At 37.4% G+C, this 19,685-nt stretch overlaps 1 protein-coding gene across 19 annotated transcripts in view; it reads left to right on the forward strand.

Moving 5' to 3' along the window:
• Positions 1–19,685, forward strand: part of SPATA7 (spermatogenesis associated 7) — a 55,954-nt gene that overhangs the window by 13,758 nt on the left and 22,511 nt on the right. For 6 of the 19 annotated variants that reach the window (XM_054447755.2, XM_054447753.2, XM_054447759.2 and 3 more), the window contains exon 3: positions 19,119–19,183. The exons of 10 other annotated variants lie outside the window; for them this stretch is intronic. In XM_054447755.2, the coding sequence (XP_054303730.2) occupies positions 19,138–19,183 (46 nt within the window). In that variant the 5' untranslated portion in view covers positions 19,119–19,137. Of the gene's footprint in view, positions 1–17,589; positions 17,625–19,118; positions 19,184–19,685 lie in introns of those variants that run through there. 3 more of the 19 variants (XM_063651959.1, XM_063651960.1, XM_063651961.1) reach the window with 1 other exon arrangement.

Consider the following 19,685-nt stretch of genomic DNA (forward strand, 5'->3'; position numbering starts at 1 on the left):
GTTTCTAAGTTTTCTAAGTTAATATTTGAATTTATGTAGAGTTTGAGAACATTTCTACATTAAAAAAGTAAATATCGGCCAGGCGCGGTGGCTCATGCCTGTAATCCCAGCACTTTGGGAGGCTGAGGCGGGCGGATCATGCGGTCAGGAGATCGAGACTATCCTGGCTAACACAGTGAAACCCTGTCTCTAATAAAAGTACAAAAAATTAGCTGAGCATGGTGGCAGGCGCCTGTAGTCCCAGCTACTCAGGAGGCTGAGGCAGGAGAATGACATGAACCCAGGAGGCAGAGCTTGCAGTGAGCAGAGATCACACCACTGCACTCCAGCCTGGGCAACAGTGCAAGACTCTGTCTCAAAAAAAAGAAAAAGTCAATATCAACCTAAGGTTAGTTCATGATAAATGATAAATGAATAAAAGCATAGATAGGGAAATGCCTTTTGGGTGCAATCTAGGAAAGATCACAAACAGTAGGAATGGTTAACTCATCTCTGCTTGTATATCTTCTTAGTTGAAAAGATAGAAGGTAGGGGAGACAGTAACTACCAGCTATAGTTCATAGCTACAAACACAGTGTCTGTCTCAGGCCTTGTGCTTGACACTTTGTATTCTCCCTTTTCTATTCTTTTTATGTTTGCAACAAACCTTCGTGTAGGCTGTCATATTTTTGAAGGAAAATTAGATTCAAATAATTTTAAAGGAGGAAAAAAGGCATGTTAGGCAATAGTAGAGACTTCTTAGTACATATTTTTAAAGACCAGTTTGGTCACTACATACAAGTTATAAGGGCAGTCATTTTACCTCTGACCTTCCTTTTTTTTGAAATGAAAGGTAATTAGATGATTTCTAAGGACCCTTCCAGATTTTTAATTTCTGTGCTTTACATTTTTTTCTTCTGTATCATATTAGTAACTTTTTTGTAGCACAAAACTGGTTCAGTGTTTACATGCTTTAAATATCTGGATCATTTGAATTAAGTTGGTTTTACCTAATTGTCGTGAAAGTAAATAATCCTATTTAACTGTGTGTCAACTTTAATTAGGAAAGCTTTGCAGAATTTTCATACTGGTACTAATTTTCTAAAAAAAAAATAGATATATAAAATAAAATTATCCCCCTTTTTTTTTTTTTTAAAAAAAAAAGCCTGAATATATATATTAATCCTCTTATTCAACCACACTTTTCAGTTTAAAATCCAAATTTACCCTTCACATTCCCAGCCCAGACTGGCACCACCACACATACCTGCTCAGACCCAGCACCCCTGCATATCTTCAGACCTGACACTGATGCACACCCCACTGAGCTGGTGGGCTCACACCCACCACAGGTAATATGATGGATAATTTCCCTATTGAAGCCAGTACGTAAAGTCTGGAAGAGGTGAGTACTTCCTCAAATGCATAGACAGTAATGCATGTCTACATGGAACACAGAAAAATATAGGAAACATGACACTACCAAAGGAACACAATAAATTTCTAGTAACAAACCCCAAGAAATAGAAATCTATGAATTGCCTGACAAAAATTCAAAATAATTGTTTTGAAGAATCTTGGCAAGAGAACACAGATAGACAACTCAAAGAGATCAAGGAAACAATACATGAAAAAAATGATAAGTTCAACAAAGAAAACTTTTAAAGAAGCAAATAGAAATTCTAAAGCTGAAGGATACAATTAATGAACTGAAAAATACAACAGAGGGTTTTAACTGCAGACTTGGTAAGGTAGAATAATCAGGAAATTTGAAGACAGGTAATTGGAAATTATTTAGTCAGAGAAGAAAAACAATTGAAAAAGCATGAAAAAAACCTAGGGAAATACAGTATATCATCAAGCAAACCATGCATGCTATGGGAGTTTCAGAAGGAGAGACTGGCAGAAAGTTTATTTAAAGAAATAATGACTGGGAAACTTCCCATATCTAGCGAGGGAAATAGATTAGATTCAGAAAACCCAAAGGATCCCAAATAGATTGAACATAAAGAGGTCTATTCCAAGACACATTGTAATTGTCAAAAATCAAAGACAAAGGGAGAATTTTGAATGTAGCATGGGAAAAGCAACATATACAGAATCCTATGCAAGACCATCAGCTAGTTTCTCACAGCAACCTTGAAAGCCAAGAGAAGGTGGGATGATATAGTCAAAATACTGAAAGAAAAAGAAGTTGCCAAGAATATTTTACTTAACAAAACTACTTATTAAAATGAAAAAGAGATAAAGTCTTTCTCAAACTAACAAAAACTGAGGAAGTTCATCACTACTAGACCTGACTTAAAAGAATTGCTTGAAGGATTTCTTCAAATTGAAACAAAAACATGTTGACCAGCAATATGAAAGCATAAGTCTTTCTGGTAAATGTAATAACGTAACACTGTAATGGTGGTGCATAAATTATGTTAAACTCTAAAATATGCTGTTTTATTAAATATTGAGATAATTGCTTTCTTTAAAGGAGAACTTCATGTGGTTTGGGTCCCATTTAGGATTTTCTGCAGGGCCCACATGTAGATGTATAAACGTTAACATTTCTGTTTTTTTAAAAAAACCCTAATATAAAAATTAAAAGACAACAATATTAAAAATAACTATAACCACAAAAGTTTAATGGATGCACAATCTAAAAAGAAGTAATGTCTCACTACAAGAATACAAAGTATTGGAAGAGGGAGTAAAAGTGTAGAGTTGGCCAGGCATGGTGGCTCACATTTGTAATCCTAGCACCTTGGGAGGTTGAGGCAGGTGGATCACTTGAGCCCAAGAGTTCAAGACCAGCCTGGGCTACGTGGCAAAACCCCATCTCTACAAAAAATACAAAAGATTTGCTGGGCATAGTGATGTGTGCCTGTGGTCCCAGCAACTCAGGAGGCTGAGGTGGGAAGATCACCTGAGCCCAGGGAGGTCAAGGCTGCCGTGAGCCATGATCACACCACTGCAATCCACACTGGGTGACAGAGTGAGACCTTGTCTCAAAAAAAAAAAAAAAAAGTGTGGAGTTTTGTATGCAGTTGAATTTATTATCAACATAAAATAGATGGTTACAACTACAACATATTTTATGCAAATAGGGTAACCACAAAGAAAAAAACTTAATAGACACATAAAAAAGAATCAAGATAAATCACTCCCAAAAAAGCTTAAAATAACAAAGAGTACAGGAACAGAACAATTGCAAAACAAAATCAGCTAATAAAGTGGCCATAGTAAGTTCTCACTTATCAAAAATTTATTTAAATGTAAAAGGTTTAAACTTCTTGATCAAAGGCACGGAGTGGCTCAATGAATAAAATTAAAAGATCCAGTATTATGCACGTATATGCTGAAAGTGAAGGATATTCCATGCAAATGATAACCAAAAAAAAAATCAAGTGTTGCTATACTTAACAAAATAGACTTAAAATGATCTCCTTTTTTTTTTTTTGAGATGACGTCTTGCTCTGTTGCCTAGGCTGGAGTGTAGTGGCGCAATCTCGGTTCACCACAACCTCCGCCTCCCGGGTTCAAGCGATTCTACTGCCTCAGCCTCCCAAGCAGCTGGTACTACAGGTGTGTGCCACCATGCCAGGCTAATTTTTGTATTTTTAGTAGAGACGGGGTTTCACTATGTTTAACAGGCTGGTCTGGAACTCCTGAGTTCGTGATGCACCTGTCTCAGCCTCCCAAAGTGCTGGGATTACAGGCGTGAGCCACCGCGCCTGGCCTTAAAATGATCTCCAGAGACAATGGCAGCCATTATATAATTTTTAAAGGGTCAACTTAACAGGAAGATGTAACAATTATCTACATACCCAACATCAGAACTCCTAAATATATCAAGCAATTGTGGACAAATCTGAGGAAGAAATTGACTTTAATACAATAATAGAAGACTTCAATAATCCACTTTCAATAATGGATACACATTATTAGACCCAGACAGAAATCATTTAAACAGCTGACTTGAACAACATAATAGACCAAAGGAATTTAACAGATATATACAGACCTTTACACCCTATTGTAGAATACGCACTCCTCAAGTGCACATGAAACCTTCTTCAGAATAGATCTCATATTAGGCCACAAAATCAGATGTAACATGTTTAAGAAGATAAAAATCATTCCAAGTATCTTTTTCAACCAGAATGGAATAAAACTAATAATAGCAGTAAGAAAATGGGAAATTCACAAATATATGGCAACTAAACAACACATTCTTGAACAAGCATTGAGTCAAAGAAGAAATAAAAACAGAATTTTGATATCTTGAGGCAAAGGAAAACAAAACCACAATATACCAAAACTTACAGAATGCAGCAAAATTGGTACTAAGAGAGTGGTTTATAGTGATGAATACTTATATTAAAAGAGGGGATCTCAAACAACTCAACTGTATACCTCAAGGAACTAGAAAAAGAAGAATAAACTAAGCCCACCTTGGTAAATCCCTAGAAACATACAACCTTCAAAAACTGAATCAAGAAGAAATATCCTGAATAGACCAATAGAAAAAAGGAGATTGAATCAGTAATCAAAAACCTCCCAACAGAGGCCAGATGTGGTGGCTCATGCCTGTAATCCCAGCACTTTGGGACGCCAAGACAGGCAGATCACTCGAGGTCAGGAGTTCGAGACCCTCTGGCCAACATGGTAAAACCCAGACTCTACTGAAAAATACAAAAAATTAGCCAGGTGTGGTGTTGCGCACCTGTAATCCTAGCTACTCAGGAGGCTGAGGCAGGAGAATCACTTGAATCCAGGAGGTGGAGGTTGCAGTGAGCCGAGATCATGCCACTGCCTGGGTGATAGAATGGGATAAAATCTCAAAAAAATAAAATTAAAAACTAAAAAAAAAACCTCCCAACAAAGAATAGCCCAGGACCAGATATCTTCATAGGCAAATCTACCAAACATTCAAAGAAAGGATAGTACCAGTCCTTCTTAAACTTTTATAAAAATAGAACTGGGAATACCTCCAAACTCATTTTATGAGGCTAGCGCCACCCTGATGCCAAAACCAAACAAAGACACCACAAGAAAAGAAAGCTACAGGCCAATATATCTGATTAATATAAGTGCAGAAATCTTCAGTAAAATACCAGCAAACTGAATTCAACTGCATGTTAAAAGAATCAAACACCATGATCAAGTCAGATTTATCCCTGGGATACAAAGGTGGTTCAACATATGCAAATCAACCAATGTGATATACCACAGTAACATAGTGAAAGATTAAAAACCACACAATCATCTCAATACATGCAGAAAAACCATTTGACAAAATTCAGCATCCATTCATGATAAACTCAACAAAATAGGAATAGAAGGAGCTTACTTCAACAGCATGAAAGCTATATATGAAAATCCCACAGGTAACATGATGCTTAATGAAGAAAAACAAAGCTTTTCCTCTAAGATCTGGTGTAAGGCAAGGATTCCCCACTTTTGTCACTTCTGTTTAACATAGTATTGGAAGTCCTAGCCAGAGCAATTAGACAAGAAAAAGAAATAAAAGGCATACAAATTAGAAAGAAAGCAGTAAAGCTGGGTGTGGTGGTTCACTCCTGTAATTGCAATACTTTGAGGGACCAAGGTGGGGAGATCACTTGAGGCCAGGAGTGGCCAGCCTGGGCAACATAGTAAGACCATGCCTCTACAAAATAAAAAAACTAAAAATTAACCAGGCATAGTGACACATACCTGTAGTCCTAGCTACATTGGAGGCTGAGGCAGGAGGATCACTTGAGCCCAGGAATTCAAGGTCACAGTGAGCTTTGACCGTGCCACTGAATTCCAGCTTGGGCAACAGAGAAAGACCCTGTCTCAAAAAAAAAAAAAAAAAGTAAGGTTATTTCTGTTTGTGTGATGACATGATAATATATGTAGAATACCCTAATGCCCAATAAAAAAGAACTGTTGCAATAAATTCAATATAGTTTTAGGATACAAAATTAATGTACAAAAACCAGTGGCATTTCTGTACACAAACAACTGTCTGAAAAGGAAATTAAGAAAACAATGCCATTTGCAACAGCAACAGAAAGGATAAAATGCTTAGGAATAACCTTAAACAAAAAGGTTGAAAACTTGTACACTGAAAACTATAAAACGTCAATAAAGGAAATTTTAGAAGACACAGATAAATGGAAGACATCAATATTTATGAATTAGAATAATTAATATTGTTATAATTTTTGTACTACCCAAAGTGTTCTATAAATTCACTGTGATCCCTATAGAAATCCCAAAGACATTCTTTACAGAAATAGAACAAACAATCGTAAAATTCATGTGGGACCACAAAAGACCACAAATAAAACAGTGTTGAGCAAGAAAAACAAGGCTGGAGAAATCACACTTTCTAAATTTCAAAATATATTTCAAAGCTACAATAATCAAAACAGTATGGAACTGGCATAAAAGCACATATCAGACCAATGGAAAAGAATGGAGAACCCAGAAATAAATCCATGTATTTATAGTCAACTGATCTTCAAAAGAGTACCAAACACACACAATGGGGAAAGGATAGTGTCATCAATGAATGACTCTGGGAAACCTGGATAGTCCCATGCAGAAGGATCAAAATGGACTCTTAAACCATAGACAAAAATCAACTCATAAAAAAATCAGCTCAAAATGGATTAAGAAACTTAAATATAAGGTCCTAATCCATAAAACTACTAGAAGAGAACATAGAAAAAAAGCTTCTTGGCTTTAGTCTGGGCAGTAATATTTTTGGATATGACTCTGAAAGTCAGGCAACAAAAGCAAAAATAGACAAGTGGAATTCACCAAACTCAAAAGCTTTTGTACAGCAAAGGAAACAATCGACAGAGTGCATAGGCAACTTACAGAATGGGAGGAAATATTTGCAAACCATGTATCTGATAAGAGGTTAATATCCCAACTATGTATAATAAGTACAACTCAATAGCAAAAAAAAAACCCCCCAAAACCTTGCATAAAAATGCATGAAGGACCTGAGTAGACATTCTCAAAGGAAGACATACAAGTGGCCAATAAGTAGATGAAAAGGTGCTTAACATTACTAATTATTAGGGATATGCAAATCAAAACCTTAATGAGATATCACTCACACCTGTGAGAATGGCTATCAAAAAGACAACATGTAACAAGTGTTGGCAAGGATGTGGAGGAAAGGGAACCCTTGTGCACTGTTGCTAGGAATGTAAGTTGGTACAGCCATTAGGCAAATCAATATAGAGGCTCCTCAAGAAATTGAAAATAGAACTACCATACGATTAAGCAATCCCACTTCTGAATATATATCCAAAGGAAATGAAATCAGTATGTCAAGGAGATATCTGTTCTCCCATGTTTGTTGCAGCATTGTAGTAAATAGTCAAGATATAGAAACAACCTAAATGTTGACAGATGAATGGATAAAGAAAATGTGGTATGTGTATAAAGAAATAATACACACACATACACACAACCCACACCACATTTATAACATACACAGACACATACAAAACCCACACCACATAGTCAGCCTTTAAAAAGAAGGAAATCCTGTCATTTCTGTCATTTGTGACAACACAGATGAACCTGAAGGTTCATTTTAGATTCCACATATAAGTGAGATCACGTGGTACTTGCCTGTGTCTGGATTATTAAACATGTATATGTACAATCTAAAGTGGGCAACCTCAGAGGCAGAGAGTAGAATGGAAGTTGCCAGGGGCTACACAGGCAGGAGGAAATGGGGAGATGTTGGTCAAAGAGTACAAAGTTTTAGTTACGCAAGTTGAGTAAGTTCTGGAGATCTAGTGTACGGCATTAATTAGAGTTAACAGTACTGTATAATATACTTGAAATTTGCTAAGACAGTACATCTGTGTTCTCACCACAAAAAAAAGAAAAAGCAACTATGTTAGGTGATAGATGTATTAATTATCTTGATTATGATCATTCACAATGTATATCAGAATATCAAATTAAATACTTGAAACATACACAATTTGTCCACTGTACCTTAACAAAGCTGAAAAAATTATTACCTAAGCAACCTGATATATATATAAACTTAAATAGAATGGCCATCTGGTCATGACTGGAAAGAATATATTAACCAGATATTTTTGGTTAATGTATTGACTGGACCAAAAGAAAAGGCATATCTTGTTATAAGATAGAAAGACTCTATATAATGCGAATATATTGATACATACTTTTTAAAGTATTGATACTTTTTAAAGTAATTTCTAAATTCAATGTGAGCTCAATTAATATGCCAAAAATGAGTATTGTTCATATACTACTTGACAAAATGTTCCAAAATTAACCTACATATATATGAGAAAATAGCCAGAAATAATCTGAACATGAATAGAAAAGAGTAGTAGAGTAGCCCTACTAAGTATTTAAAAGTATTTTAGGTCAGGCGTGGTGGATTACGCCTGTAATCCCAGCACTTTGGGAGGCCAAGACGGGAGGATCACTTGAGGTCAAGAGTTCAAGACCAGCCTGGCCAACACAGTGAAACCCCTTCTCTACTAAAAATACAGAAATTAGCCAGGTGTGGTGGCACGCACCTGTAGTTCCAGCTACTCGGGAGGCTGAGACACGAGAATCACTTGAACCCGGGAGGGGGAGGTTGCAGTGAGCCAAGATCATGCCATTGCACTCCAGCCTGGGCAACAAGAGTGAAACTCTGTCTCAAAAAAAAAAAGTCAAAATCACAAATTTAAAATAGTTATTCTGAATAACATTTAATTTAGTTTGCTAGAGTTTATTCATTGATTTATTCAGCATATATTTATTGGGCCCCTGCTTTGTGCTAGACATTGTTCTATGGGCTGGGACTAAAGAGGTGAACAAGACAAATTTCCTGCTTTTGTAGAGTTTACATTGTAGTTGGAGAAGACAAATAATAAGCAAATACAAATAAATAGATAAAGAATATGTCATATGGTAATAAATGCAATGGAAAAAAAATGACTGAGAGTCCCTTGGAGGAGAAGCCCTTGCTGATAAGGTGACAATTGAGCAGAGACCTGAAAGAATTAAGGAAGAGGCATGTGGCTATCTGGGGAAAAAGCAATCCAGACAGAGGAACAGCAAGTATAAAAGCCTTGAAATGGTGTCATGATTGGTGTTTTCAAAAGACAGCAAGGAGGGCTGTACAGCTAGTATGGAATAAGCCAACTGAAGAGTAATAGATGAAGTCACTGAGATGGGACAGAGGGATGCAAAGGATAAAAGGCAGTGGCCATTGCAAAGACTTTGGCCTTCACTCTGAATGAAATTGCAAGCCATTGGAGGGTCTTGAAGAGAGGAGTAGCAGCACTACTTTTACTTTTAAAAGCATCCCTTTGGCCTCATAGTTGAGAATAGTCTGAAGCAGAATGACTACTTAGAAGACAGTAAATAATCCAGATGAGAAATAATGGTGACTGGGACCAGAGTGGTTGCAGTGGAGAGAGATTGAAATAATCAGATTCTGGAAACATTTCAAATGTGTGTCCATAGTATTTACTGATGGGTTGGATGTGGATGTAGTGTGAGAGAGAAAAGAGGAGTGAATCAAAAATGACTTCCAGGACTTAGAACCTCTCAGCCAAAAGGATGGAGTTATGATTTACTGAAGTGAGCAATACCATAGGAAAAGATTGAGAGGAGAAAGCAAATCAGTAGTTCAGTGTTGGTCATTACATTTGAAATAAATGCCTATTACATAGCCAGTTGGCAATCCTGAAGAGGCAGTTGGAGTGCAAGTCTGGAATTCAAGAGACAATTTCAGGATAGAGCTAAAAATGTGGGATTTGACAGCATATAGGGGGTATTTGAAGAATTGCTTACATTTTTTGTTTTTAAAATGTAGATTTAGCTAGTGCTTATTTGTCCATGGTATTTTCTGCTTTTAGTCAGTTAAGGCAGGAATTTTTCCTTTTTGTTACATAAACCAAATTGTGATGGCTTAGAGTAATTGCAAATATTGTAATCACCAAGTTAAGTGTAATTAATAATCATTCTTCATTATATATGATTTTTCATTATAATGAGTTTGGCTTTGAAACAGGCTTTCTAGACACATAAAAAGAGAAATCTCTGGATTTGCACCATCTCTGTTTTATAAGCTACTCTGTACTTTTCTGTCATAGCAGACTACTGACTTGACCAGTACCTAACCTGGAATATAGTTTATTGAATTATTTAAATAATTTAATTTTTATAGAAGTTTTGTTGAAAAATAATTTACATACTATAAGATTCACTGATTTTTTACTAAATTTACAGAATTATGCAACCACAAACCAATTTCAGAACGTTTTCATCATTTTATGAAGATCCCTTGTACCCATTTGCAGCCACGCTGCAAATTCTTACCCCTAGCCTCAGGCAACCACTAATCTACTTTTTTTTTTTTTTAGCATTCTATCTTTTGTTATTGGAAAAAGAAGAAATTCTATTAAATAAATATATTTACAAATCAAAATGATCTTTAATCAATTTGTAACTAGTTTCCACAATTGCATTTGTATACAGTTTCTTTAGAGAAGAAAAATATTGACTAAAAAATGTCCAGGTGTTCTTTTTTTTTGTTATTATTATTATACCTTAAGTTCTGGGATACATGTGCAGAACATGCAGGTTTGTTACATAGGTATACATGTGCCATGGTGGTTTGCTGCACCCATCAACCTGTCATCTACATTAGGTATTTCTCCTAATGCTATCCCTTCCCCAGTCCCCCAACAGGCCCCAGTGTGTGATGTTCCCCTCCCGGCGTCCATGTGTTCTTATTGTTCAGCTCCCACTTACGAGTGAGAACATGCAGTGTTTGGTTTTCTGTTCTTGTGTTAGTTTGCTGAGAATGATAGTTTCCAGCTTCATCCATGTCCCTGCAAAGGACATGAACTCATTCTTTTTTATGGCTGCATAGTATTCTATGGTGTATATGTGCCACATTTTCTTTATCCAGAAAGAAATATACCCATTGATGGGCATTTGGGTTGGTTCCAAGTCTTTGGTATTGTGAACAGTGCTGCAATAAACATATGTGTGCATGTGTCTTTATAGTAGAATGAGTTATAATCCTTTGGGTATATACCGAGTAATGGGATTCCTGAGTCAAATGGTATTTCTGGTTCTAGATCCTTGAGAAATTGCCACACAGTCTTCCACAATGGTTGAACTAATTTACAGTCCCACTAACAGTGTAAAAGTGTTCGTATTTCTCCACATCATGTCTAGCATCTGTTGTTTCCTGACTTTTTAATGATTGCTATTCTAACTGGCATGAGATAGTATCTTGTTGTGGTTTTGATTTGCATTTCTCTAATGACCAGTGATGATTAGCTTTTTTTCATGTTTGTTGGCCACATAAATGTCTCCTTTTGAAAAGTGTCTGTTCATATCCTTTGCCCACTTTTTGATGGGGTTGGTTTTTTCTTGTAAATTTGTTTAAGTTCTTCGTGGATTCTGGATATTAGCCCTTTGTCAGATGGATAGATTGCAAAATTTTCCTCCCATTTTGTGGGTTGTTTATCCACTCTGATGATGGTTTCTTCTGCTGTGCAGAAGCTCTTTAGTTTAATTAGATCCCATTTGTCAGTTTTGGCTTTTGTTGCCATTGCTTTTGGTGTTTTAGTCATAAAGTCTGTGCACATGCCTATGTCCTGAATGGTATTGTCTAGGTTTTCTTCTAGGGTTTTTATGGTTTTAGGTCTTACATTTAAGTCTTTAATCCATCTTGAGTTAACTTTTGTATAAGGTGTAAGGAAGGGGTCCAGTTTCAGTTTTCTGCATATGGCTAGCCAGTTTTCCCAACACCATTTATTAAATAGGGAATCCTTTCCCCATTGCTTATTTTTCTCAGGTTTTTCAAAGATCAGATGGTTGTAGATGTGTGGCGTTATTTCTGAGACCTCTGTTCTATTCCATTGGTCTATATATGTGTTTTGGTACCAGTATCATGCTGTTTTGGTTACTGTAGCCTTGCAGTATAGTTTGAAGTCAGGTAGCGTGATGCCTCCAGCTTTGTTCTTTTTGCTTAGGATTGTCTTGGATATACGAGCCCTGTTTTTGGTTCCATATGAATAAAATAGTTTTTTTCTAATTCTGTGGAGAAAGTCAGTGGTAGTTTGATGGGGATAGCACTGAATCTATAAATTACTTTGGACAGTGTGGCCATTTTCACAATATTGATTCTTCCTATCCATGAGCATGGAATGTTTTTCCATTTGTTTGTGTCCTCTCTTATTTCCTTGAGCAGTGGTTTGTAGTTCTCTTTGAAGAGGTCCTTCACATCCCTTGTAAGTTGTATTCTTAGGTATTTTATTCTCTTTGTAGCAATTGTGAATGGGAGTTCACTCATGATTTGGCTAGAGAGTCTGTTGTTGGTGTATAGAAATGCTTGTGATTTTTTGCACATTGATTTTGTATCCTGAGACTTCACTGAAGTTACTTATCAGCTTAAGGAGATTTTGGGCTGAGATGATGGGGGTTTCTGAATATACAATCATGTCATCTGCAAACAGAGACAATTTGACTTCCTCTCTTCCTATGTGAATACCCTGTATTTGTTTCTCTTGCCTGATTGCCCTGGCCTGAACTTCCGTTACTGTGTTGAATAGGAGTGATGAGAGAGGGCATCTTTGTCTTGTGCCGGTTTTCAAAGGGAATGCTTCCAGCTTTTGTCCATTCAGTATTATATTGGCTGTGGGTTTGTCATAAATAGCTCTTATTATTTTGAGATACGTTCTATCAACACCTAGTTTATTGAGGGTTTTTAGGATGAAGCGCTGTTGAATTTTGTCGAAGGCCTCTTCTGCATCTGTTGAGGTAATCCTGTGGTTTTTGTCATTGGTTCTGTTTATATGATGAATTACGTTTATTGATTTGCGTATGTTGAACAGCCTTGCATCCCAGGGATGAAGCCAACTTGATCGTGGTGGATAAGCTTTTTGATGTGCTGCTGGATTCGATTTGCTGGTATTTTATTGAGGATTTTCACATCAATGTTAGTCAGAAATATTGGCCTGGAATTTTCTTTTTTTCTTGTGTCTCTGCCAGGGTTTGGTATCAGGATGATGCAAAATGAGTTAGAGAGGAGTCCCTCTTTGTCTGTTGTTTGGAATAGCTTCAAAAGGAATGGTACCATCTCCTCTTTATACCTCTAGAAGAATTAGACTGTGAATCCGTCTGGTTTTGGGCTTTTTTGGGTTGGTAGGCTATTGATTACTGCCTCAATTTCAGAACTTGTTATGGGTCTATTCAGGGATTCGACTTCTTCTTGTTTAGTCTTGGGAGGGTGTATGTGTCCAGGCATTTATCCATTTCTTCTAGATTTTCTAATTTATTTGCATAGAGGTGTTTACAGTATTCTCTGATGGTAGTTTGTATTTCTGTGGGATCAGTGGTGATATCCCCTTTGTCGTTTTTTATTGTGCCTTTTTGATTCTTCTCTATTTTCTTCTTTATTAGTCTGGCTAGTGGTCTATCTATTTTGTTCATCTTTTCAAAATAACAGCTCCTGGATTTATTGATATTTTGAAGGGTTTTTCACATCTGTATCTCCTTCATTTCTGCTCTGATCTTAGCTATTTCTTGTCTTCTGCTAACTTTTGAGTTAGTTTGCTCTCGCTGCTCTAGTTCTTTTAATTGTGATGTTAGGGTGTTGATTTTAGATCTTTCCCACTTTCTCCTGTGGGCATTTAGTGCTATAAATATCCCTCTAAACACTGCTTTAGCTGTGTCCCAGAGATTCTGGTACATTGTGCCTTTGTTCTCATTGGTTTCAAAGAACTTATTTATTTCTACCTTAATTTTGTTATTTACCCAGTAGTTATTCAGGAGCAGGTTGTTCAGTTTCCATGTAGTTGTGTGGCTTTGAGTGAGTTTCTTAATCTTGAGTTCTAATTTGATTGCACTGTGGTCTGAGAGACTGTTTGTTATGATTTCCGTTCTTTTGCAATTGGTGAGGAGTGTTTTACTTCCAATTATGTGGTCAATTTTGGAATAAATGCAATATGGTGCTGAGAAGAATGTATATTCTATTAATTTGGGGTGGAGAGTTCTGTAGATGTCTAGTAGGTCTGCTTGGTCCAGAGCTGAGTTCAAGTCCTGAATATCCTTGTTAATTTTCTGTCTTGTTGATCTCTTTAATATTGACAGTGGAGTGATAAAGTCTCCCACTATTATTTTGTGGGAGTCTAAGTCTCTTTGTAGGTCTCAAGAATTTGGTTTATGAATCTGGGTGCTCCTGTATTGGGTGCATATGTATTTAGGATAGTTAGCTCTTCTTGTTGCATTGATCCCTTTACCATTATGTAATGCCCTTCTTTGTCTTTTCTTTTTATCTTTGTTGGTTTAAAGTCTGTTTTTTTCAGAGACTAGGATTGCAACCCCTGCAGTTTTTGTTCCCTTGCTGGCGAGGAGTTGTGATCCTTTGGAGGAGAAGAGGCGTTCTGGTTTTTGGAATTTTCAACCTTTTTGCACTGTTTTTTCCTCATCTTCGTGGATTTATCTACTTTTGGTCTTTCCTGTTGGTGATCTTTGGATGGGGTCTCTGTGTGGATGTCCTTTTTGTTGATGCTATTCCTTTCTGTTTGTTAGTTTTCCTTCTAACAGTCAGGCTTCTCTGCTACAAGTCTGCTGTAGTTTGCTGGAGGTCCACTCCAGACCCTGTTTGCCTAGGTATCACCAGCGGAGGCTGCAGAACAGCAAAGATTGCTGCCTGTTTTTCCCTCAGGAAGCTTCGTCCCAGAGGGGCACCCACCAGATGCCAGCCAGAGCTCTCCTGTATGAGGTGTCTCTCAACCCCCGCTGGGAGGCATGGGGGTCAGGGACCCACGTGAGGAAGCAGTCTGTCCCTTAGCAGAGCTCGAGCGCTGGCTGGGAGATCCGCTGCTCTCTTCAGAGTTGGCAGGCAGGAACATTTAAGTCTGCTGAAGCTGCGCCCACAGCCGCCCCTTCTCCCAGGTGCTCTGTCCCAGGGAGATGGGAGTTTTATCTATAAGCCCCTGACGGAGGCTGCTGCCTTTCTTTCAGAGATGCCCTGCCCAGAGAGAAGGAATCTAGAGAGGCACTCTGGCTACAGTGGCCTAGTGGAGCTGTGGTGGGCTCTGCCCAGTCTGAACTTCCTGGCAGCTTTGTTTACACCGTGAGGGAAAAACCGCCTACTCAAGCCTCAATAATGGTGGATGCCCCTCCCCCCACCAAGCTCTAGAGTCCCAGGTCAACTTCAGACTGCTGTGTTGTCAGGGAGAATTTCAAGCCAGTGGATCTTAGCTAGCTGGGTTCCATGGGGTGGGATCCGCTGAGCTAGACCATTCGCCTCCCTGGCTTCAGCCTCCTTTCCAGGGGAGTGAATGGTTCTGCCTCACTGGCATTCCAGTCGCCACTGGGGTATGGAAAAAAACTCCTATAGCTAGCTCAGTGTCTGCCCAAACAGCCACCCAGTTTTGTGCTTGAAACCCAGGGCCTTGGTGGTGTAGGCACCTGAGGGAATCTCCTGGTCTGTGGGTTGCAAAGACCATGGGTAAAGCATAGTATCTGGGCCAGAGTGCACCGTTCCTCACAGGATAGTCCCTCATGGCTTCCCTTGGCTAGGGGAAGGAGTTCCCCTACCCCTTGCACTTCCTGGGTGAGGCAACACCACACCCTGCTTCAGCTCGCCCTCCGTGGGCTGCACATATACAGTATTTCATCCTGTATATGTACCACATTTTCTTTATCCAATTCACCATTAATGGGCACTCAGGTTGATTCCATATCTTTGCTATTGTGGATAGTGCTGTGGTGGATATGAGGTCATGTGTCTTTTTGGTAGAATGATTTATTTTTCTTTGGGTTTATACATAGTAATGGGATTGCTGGGTTGAATGGTGGGTCTATTTTTAGTTATTTGAGAAGTCTTCAAGCTGCTTTCGTCAGTGGCTGAACTCACATTCCCAACAACTGTGTATAATTCCTTTTTCCCCGCAGCCTTGCCAACATCTACTATTTTTTGACTTCTTAGTAATAGCCATTCTGGCTGGTATGAAATAGTATCTCATTGTGATTTTATTTGCATTTCTCTGATGATTAGTGATGTTGAGTATTTTTATTTGTTGGCTGCTTGTATGTCTTCTTTTGATAAGTGTTTATGTCCTTTTCTCACTTTTTAATGGGGTTATTTGTTTTTCTTCTTTTTTTTTTTTAGTTCTTCATAGATTCTTCTATTAGGGTTCTCTAGAGGGATAGAACTAATGGAATATATATATAGAGGGGAGTTTATTAAGTATTAACTCACATGATCACAAGGTCCCACAATAGGCCATCTGCAGGCTGAGGAGAAAGGAGAGCCAGTCTGAGTTCCAAAACTGAAGAATTTGGAGTCCGATGTTTGAGGGCAGGAAGCATCCAGCACAGGAGGAAGATGTAGGCTGTGAGGGTAGGCCAGCCTCAACCCATCATGTTTTTCTGCCTGCTTTATATTCGATCGCAGCTGATTAGATGGTGCCCACCCAGATTAAGGGTGGGTTTGCCTTCCCCAGCCCACTGACTCAAATGTTAATCTCCTTTGTCAACACCCTCACAGATATACCCAGTACCAATACTTTGCATCCTTCAATCCAATCAAGTTGACATGCAGTATTAGCCATCACAATTCTTGATATTAGTTTTTTGTCAGATGCATAGTTTACAGATATATTCTCCCATTCTGTTGGTTGTCTGTTTACTCTGTTGAAAGTTTCTTTTGCATTGCACAAGCTCTTTAATTTAATTAGGTCTCACTTGTCAATTTTTGTTTTTGTTGCAATTGCTTTTGAGGACTTGGTCACAAATTCTTTGCCAAGACCAATGTCCAGCAGAGTATATCCTAGGTTTTCTTATAGGATTTTTATAGTTTTAGGTCTTATATTTAAATCTTTAATCCATCTTGTAGCCTTGTAGTGTAGTTTGAAGTTGGGTAATGTGATGACTACAGTTTTGTTCTTTTTGCTTAGGACTGCTCTTTTTTGGTTCCATATAAATTTTAGAATAGTATTTTCAATTTCTGTGAAAAATGATGTTAGTAGTTTGATAGGAATAGTGTTGAATCTCTAGATTGCTTTGGGCAGTATGGACATTTTAATGATATTGACTCTTCCAATCCACGAACATGGAATGTTTTTCCATTTGTGTGTGTCAGCTCTGATTTCTTTCAGCAGTATTTTGTAATTCTTTAAGATATCCTTCACCTCCTTAGATATTTTCCTAGGTATTTTATTTTGTGTATGTGTAACTATTGTAAATGAGATTGTGTTCTTGATTTGGCTCTCAGCTTGAATATCATTGGTGTATAGAAATGCTACTGATTTTTGCACATTGATTTTGTATCCTAAAACTTTACTGGAGTCGTTTATTAGTTCAAGAAGCCTTTTGGCAGCATCTTTACGGTTTTCTAATTATAGAATCATATCATCAGGAAAGAGAGAATTTGACTACTACTTTTCCAATTTGGATGTGTTTTATTTCTTTCTCTTGCCTAATTACTCTGGCTAGGACTCCAGTAATATGTTGAATAAGAGTGGTGATAATGGACATCTTTATGCTGTTCCAGTTCAAAAGAGGAATGCTTCCAGCTTTTGCCCATTCAGTATGATGTTGGCTGTGGGCTTGTCATAGATGACTCTTATTATTTTGAGGTATGTTCTTTCGATGCCTAATTTGTTTAGGGTTTTTTTTTTAATCATGAAAGACTGCTAGATTTTACTGAAGGTTTTTGCTACATCTGTTGAGATGATCATAAGGTTTTTGTTTTTAATTCTGTTTATATGGTGAATCGCATTTATTGATTTGCATATGTTGAACCAGCCTTTCATTCCAGGAATGAAGCCTACTTGATTGTGGTTTATTAACTTTTTGATGTGCTGTTGGATTCAGTTTGCTACTATTTGTTGAGCATTTTTGTGTCTATGTTCATCAGGGATATTGGCCTATAGCTTTCGTTTTTGGTGTGTCTTTACCAGATTTTGGTGTTAGAATTATGCTGGTTTCATAGATTGGGTTTCATAGAATGAGTTAGGGAAGAGTCCTTCCTCATGTTTTTGGAATAGTTCCAGTAGGATTAATACCAACTATTGGTATGTCTGGTAGAATTTGGCTGTGAATCTGTCCGGTCCAGGGCTTTTTATGGTTGGTAGGTTTTTTTTTATTACTGGTTCGATTTTGGAACTCAGTATTGGTCTCTTCAGGGTTTCAATTTCTTCTGGATTCAATATTGGGCAATTGTATGTTTCCAGAAATTTATCTATTTCCTCTAGATTTCCTAGTTTCTATGCATAGAAGACTTCTTAATAGTCTCTAAGGAGCTTTTCTATTTCTGTGGGATCTGTTGTAATGTTGCCTTTGTCATATCTGGTTGTACTTATTTGGATCTTCTCTTTTATCTTTGTTAATCTTGCTAACAGTCTGTTGATCTGTTTATCCTTTCAAAAAACCAACTTTTTGTTTCATTGAACATTTATATGGATTTTGGAATCTCAATTTCAATTATTTCTGCTTTTAGATAATTATTTTCTACTACTAGCTTTGGGATTAGTTCTTGTTATTCTACTTCCTCTAGTTGCAATGTTAGATTGTTAATTTGAGATCTTTCTATCTTCTTGATGTAGGTATTTAGCACTGTAAACTTGCCTCTTAACACTGCTTTTGCTGCATCCCAGAAATTTTGGTATGTTGTGTTTCTGTCTTTATTTATTTCAAAGAGTTTTTTTTTTTTAATTTCACCTTCTGTTGTTTACCCAAAAGTCATTCAGGAGCAAGTTGGTTTAATTTCCATGTAAAATTATGTGGTTTTGAGGAATCCTCTTGGTATTGATTTCTAACATTTTTTCCACTGTGGTCCAAAAATATGTTTGCATGGTTTCAATTTTTTTACATTTATTGAAACTTGCTTTGTCTTTGAGCATGTGGTTGATCTTAGAGTATGTTCCACACGCAGATGAGAAGAATGTTTATTCTGTGGTTGTTGGGTGGAATATTCTTCTATAGATGTCTATTAGGTCCAGTTGGTCAGGTGTCAAATTTAAATCCAGAATTTCTTTGTTAGTTTTCTGCCTTGAGGGTCTATCTAACACTGCCAGTGGGATGTTGAAGTCCCCCATTATTAATGTGTGGCTGTCTAAATCTTTTCATAGGTCTAGAAGTACTTGTTGTATGAATCTGGGTGCTCCAGTGTTGGGTGCAAATACATCTAGGATAGGTAAGTCTTGTGGAATTGAATCCTTCATCATTGTGTAATGCCCATCTTTGTCCTTATTGCTGTTGGTTTAAAGTCTATTTTATCTGATACAAGAATAGCAACCCCTGCTCTTCTATTTACTGTTTGCATGATAGGTCTTTCTTCATCATTTTACTTCAGGCCTATAGGTGTCATTACATGTGTGATGGGCCTCTTGAAGTTAGTAGAACTTCAAGGCCTCTTGTTTTTTTTTTAGTAAAATATTATTTTATTTTTTAAATAAATAAAAAAGTGGTTCTTGCCACTCTGTGCCTTTTAAGTGGGTACATTTAGACCACTTACATTCAAGGTTAATATTGATATGTGAGGTTTGATCCTGTCATGGTGGTGTTTGCTGGTTGCTTTGTAGTATTGATTGCGTATTTGCTTTATAGGATCTGTGAACCTCTGTATTTATGTGTTCTTTTATGGTAGTGAGTATCATTCTTATGTGTGCATGTTTAGAACTTCCTTGAGCATTTCT

The sequence above is a fragment of the Pongo pygmaeus genome, chromosome 15, assembly GCF_028885625.2.
Source record: "Pongo pygmaeus isolate AG05252 chromosome 15, NHGRI_mPonPyg2-v2.0_pri, whole genome shotgun sequence".
In the NCBI taxonomy this organism is placed as follows: domain Eukaryota; kingdom Metazoa; phylum Chordata; class Mammalia; order Primates; family Hominidae; genus Pongo; species Pongo pygmaeus.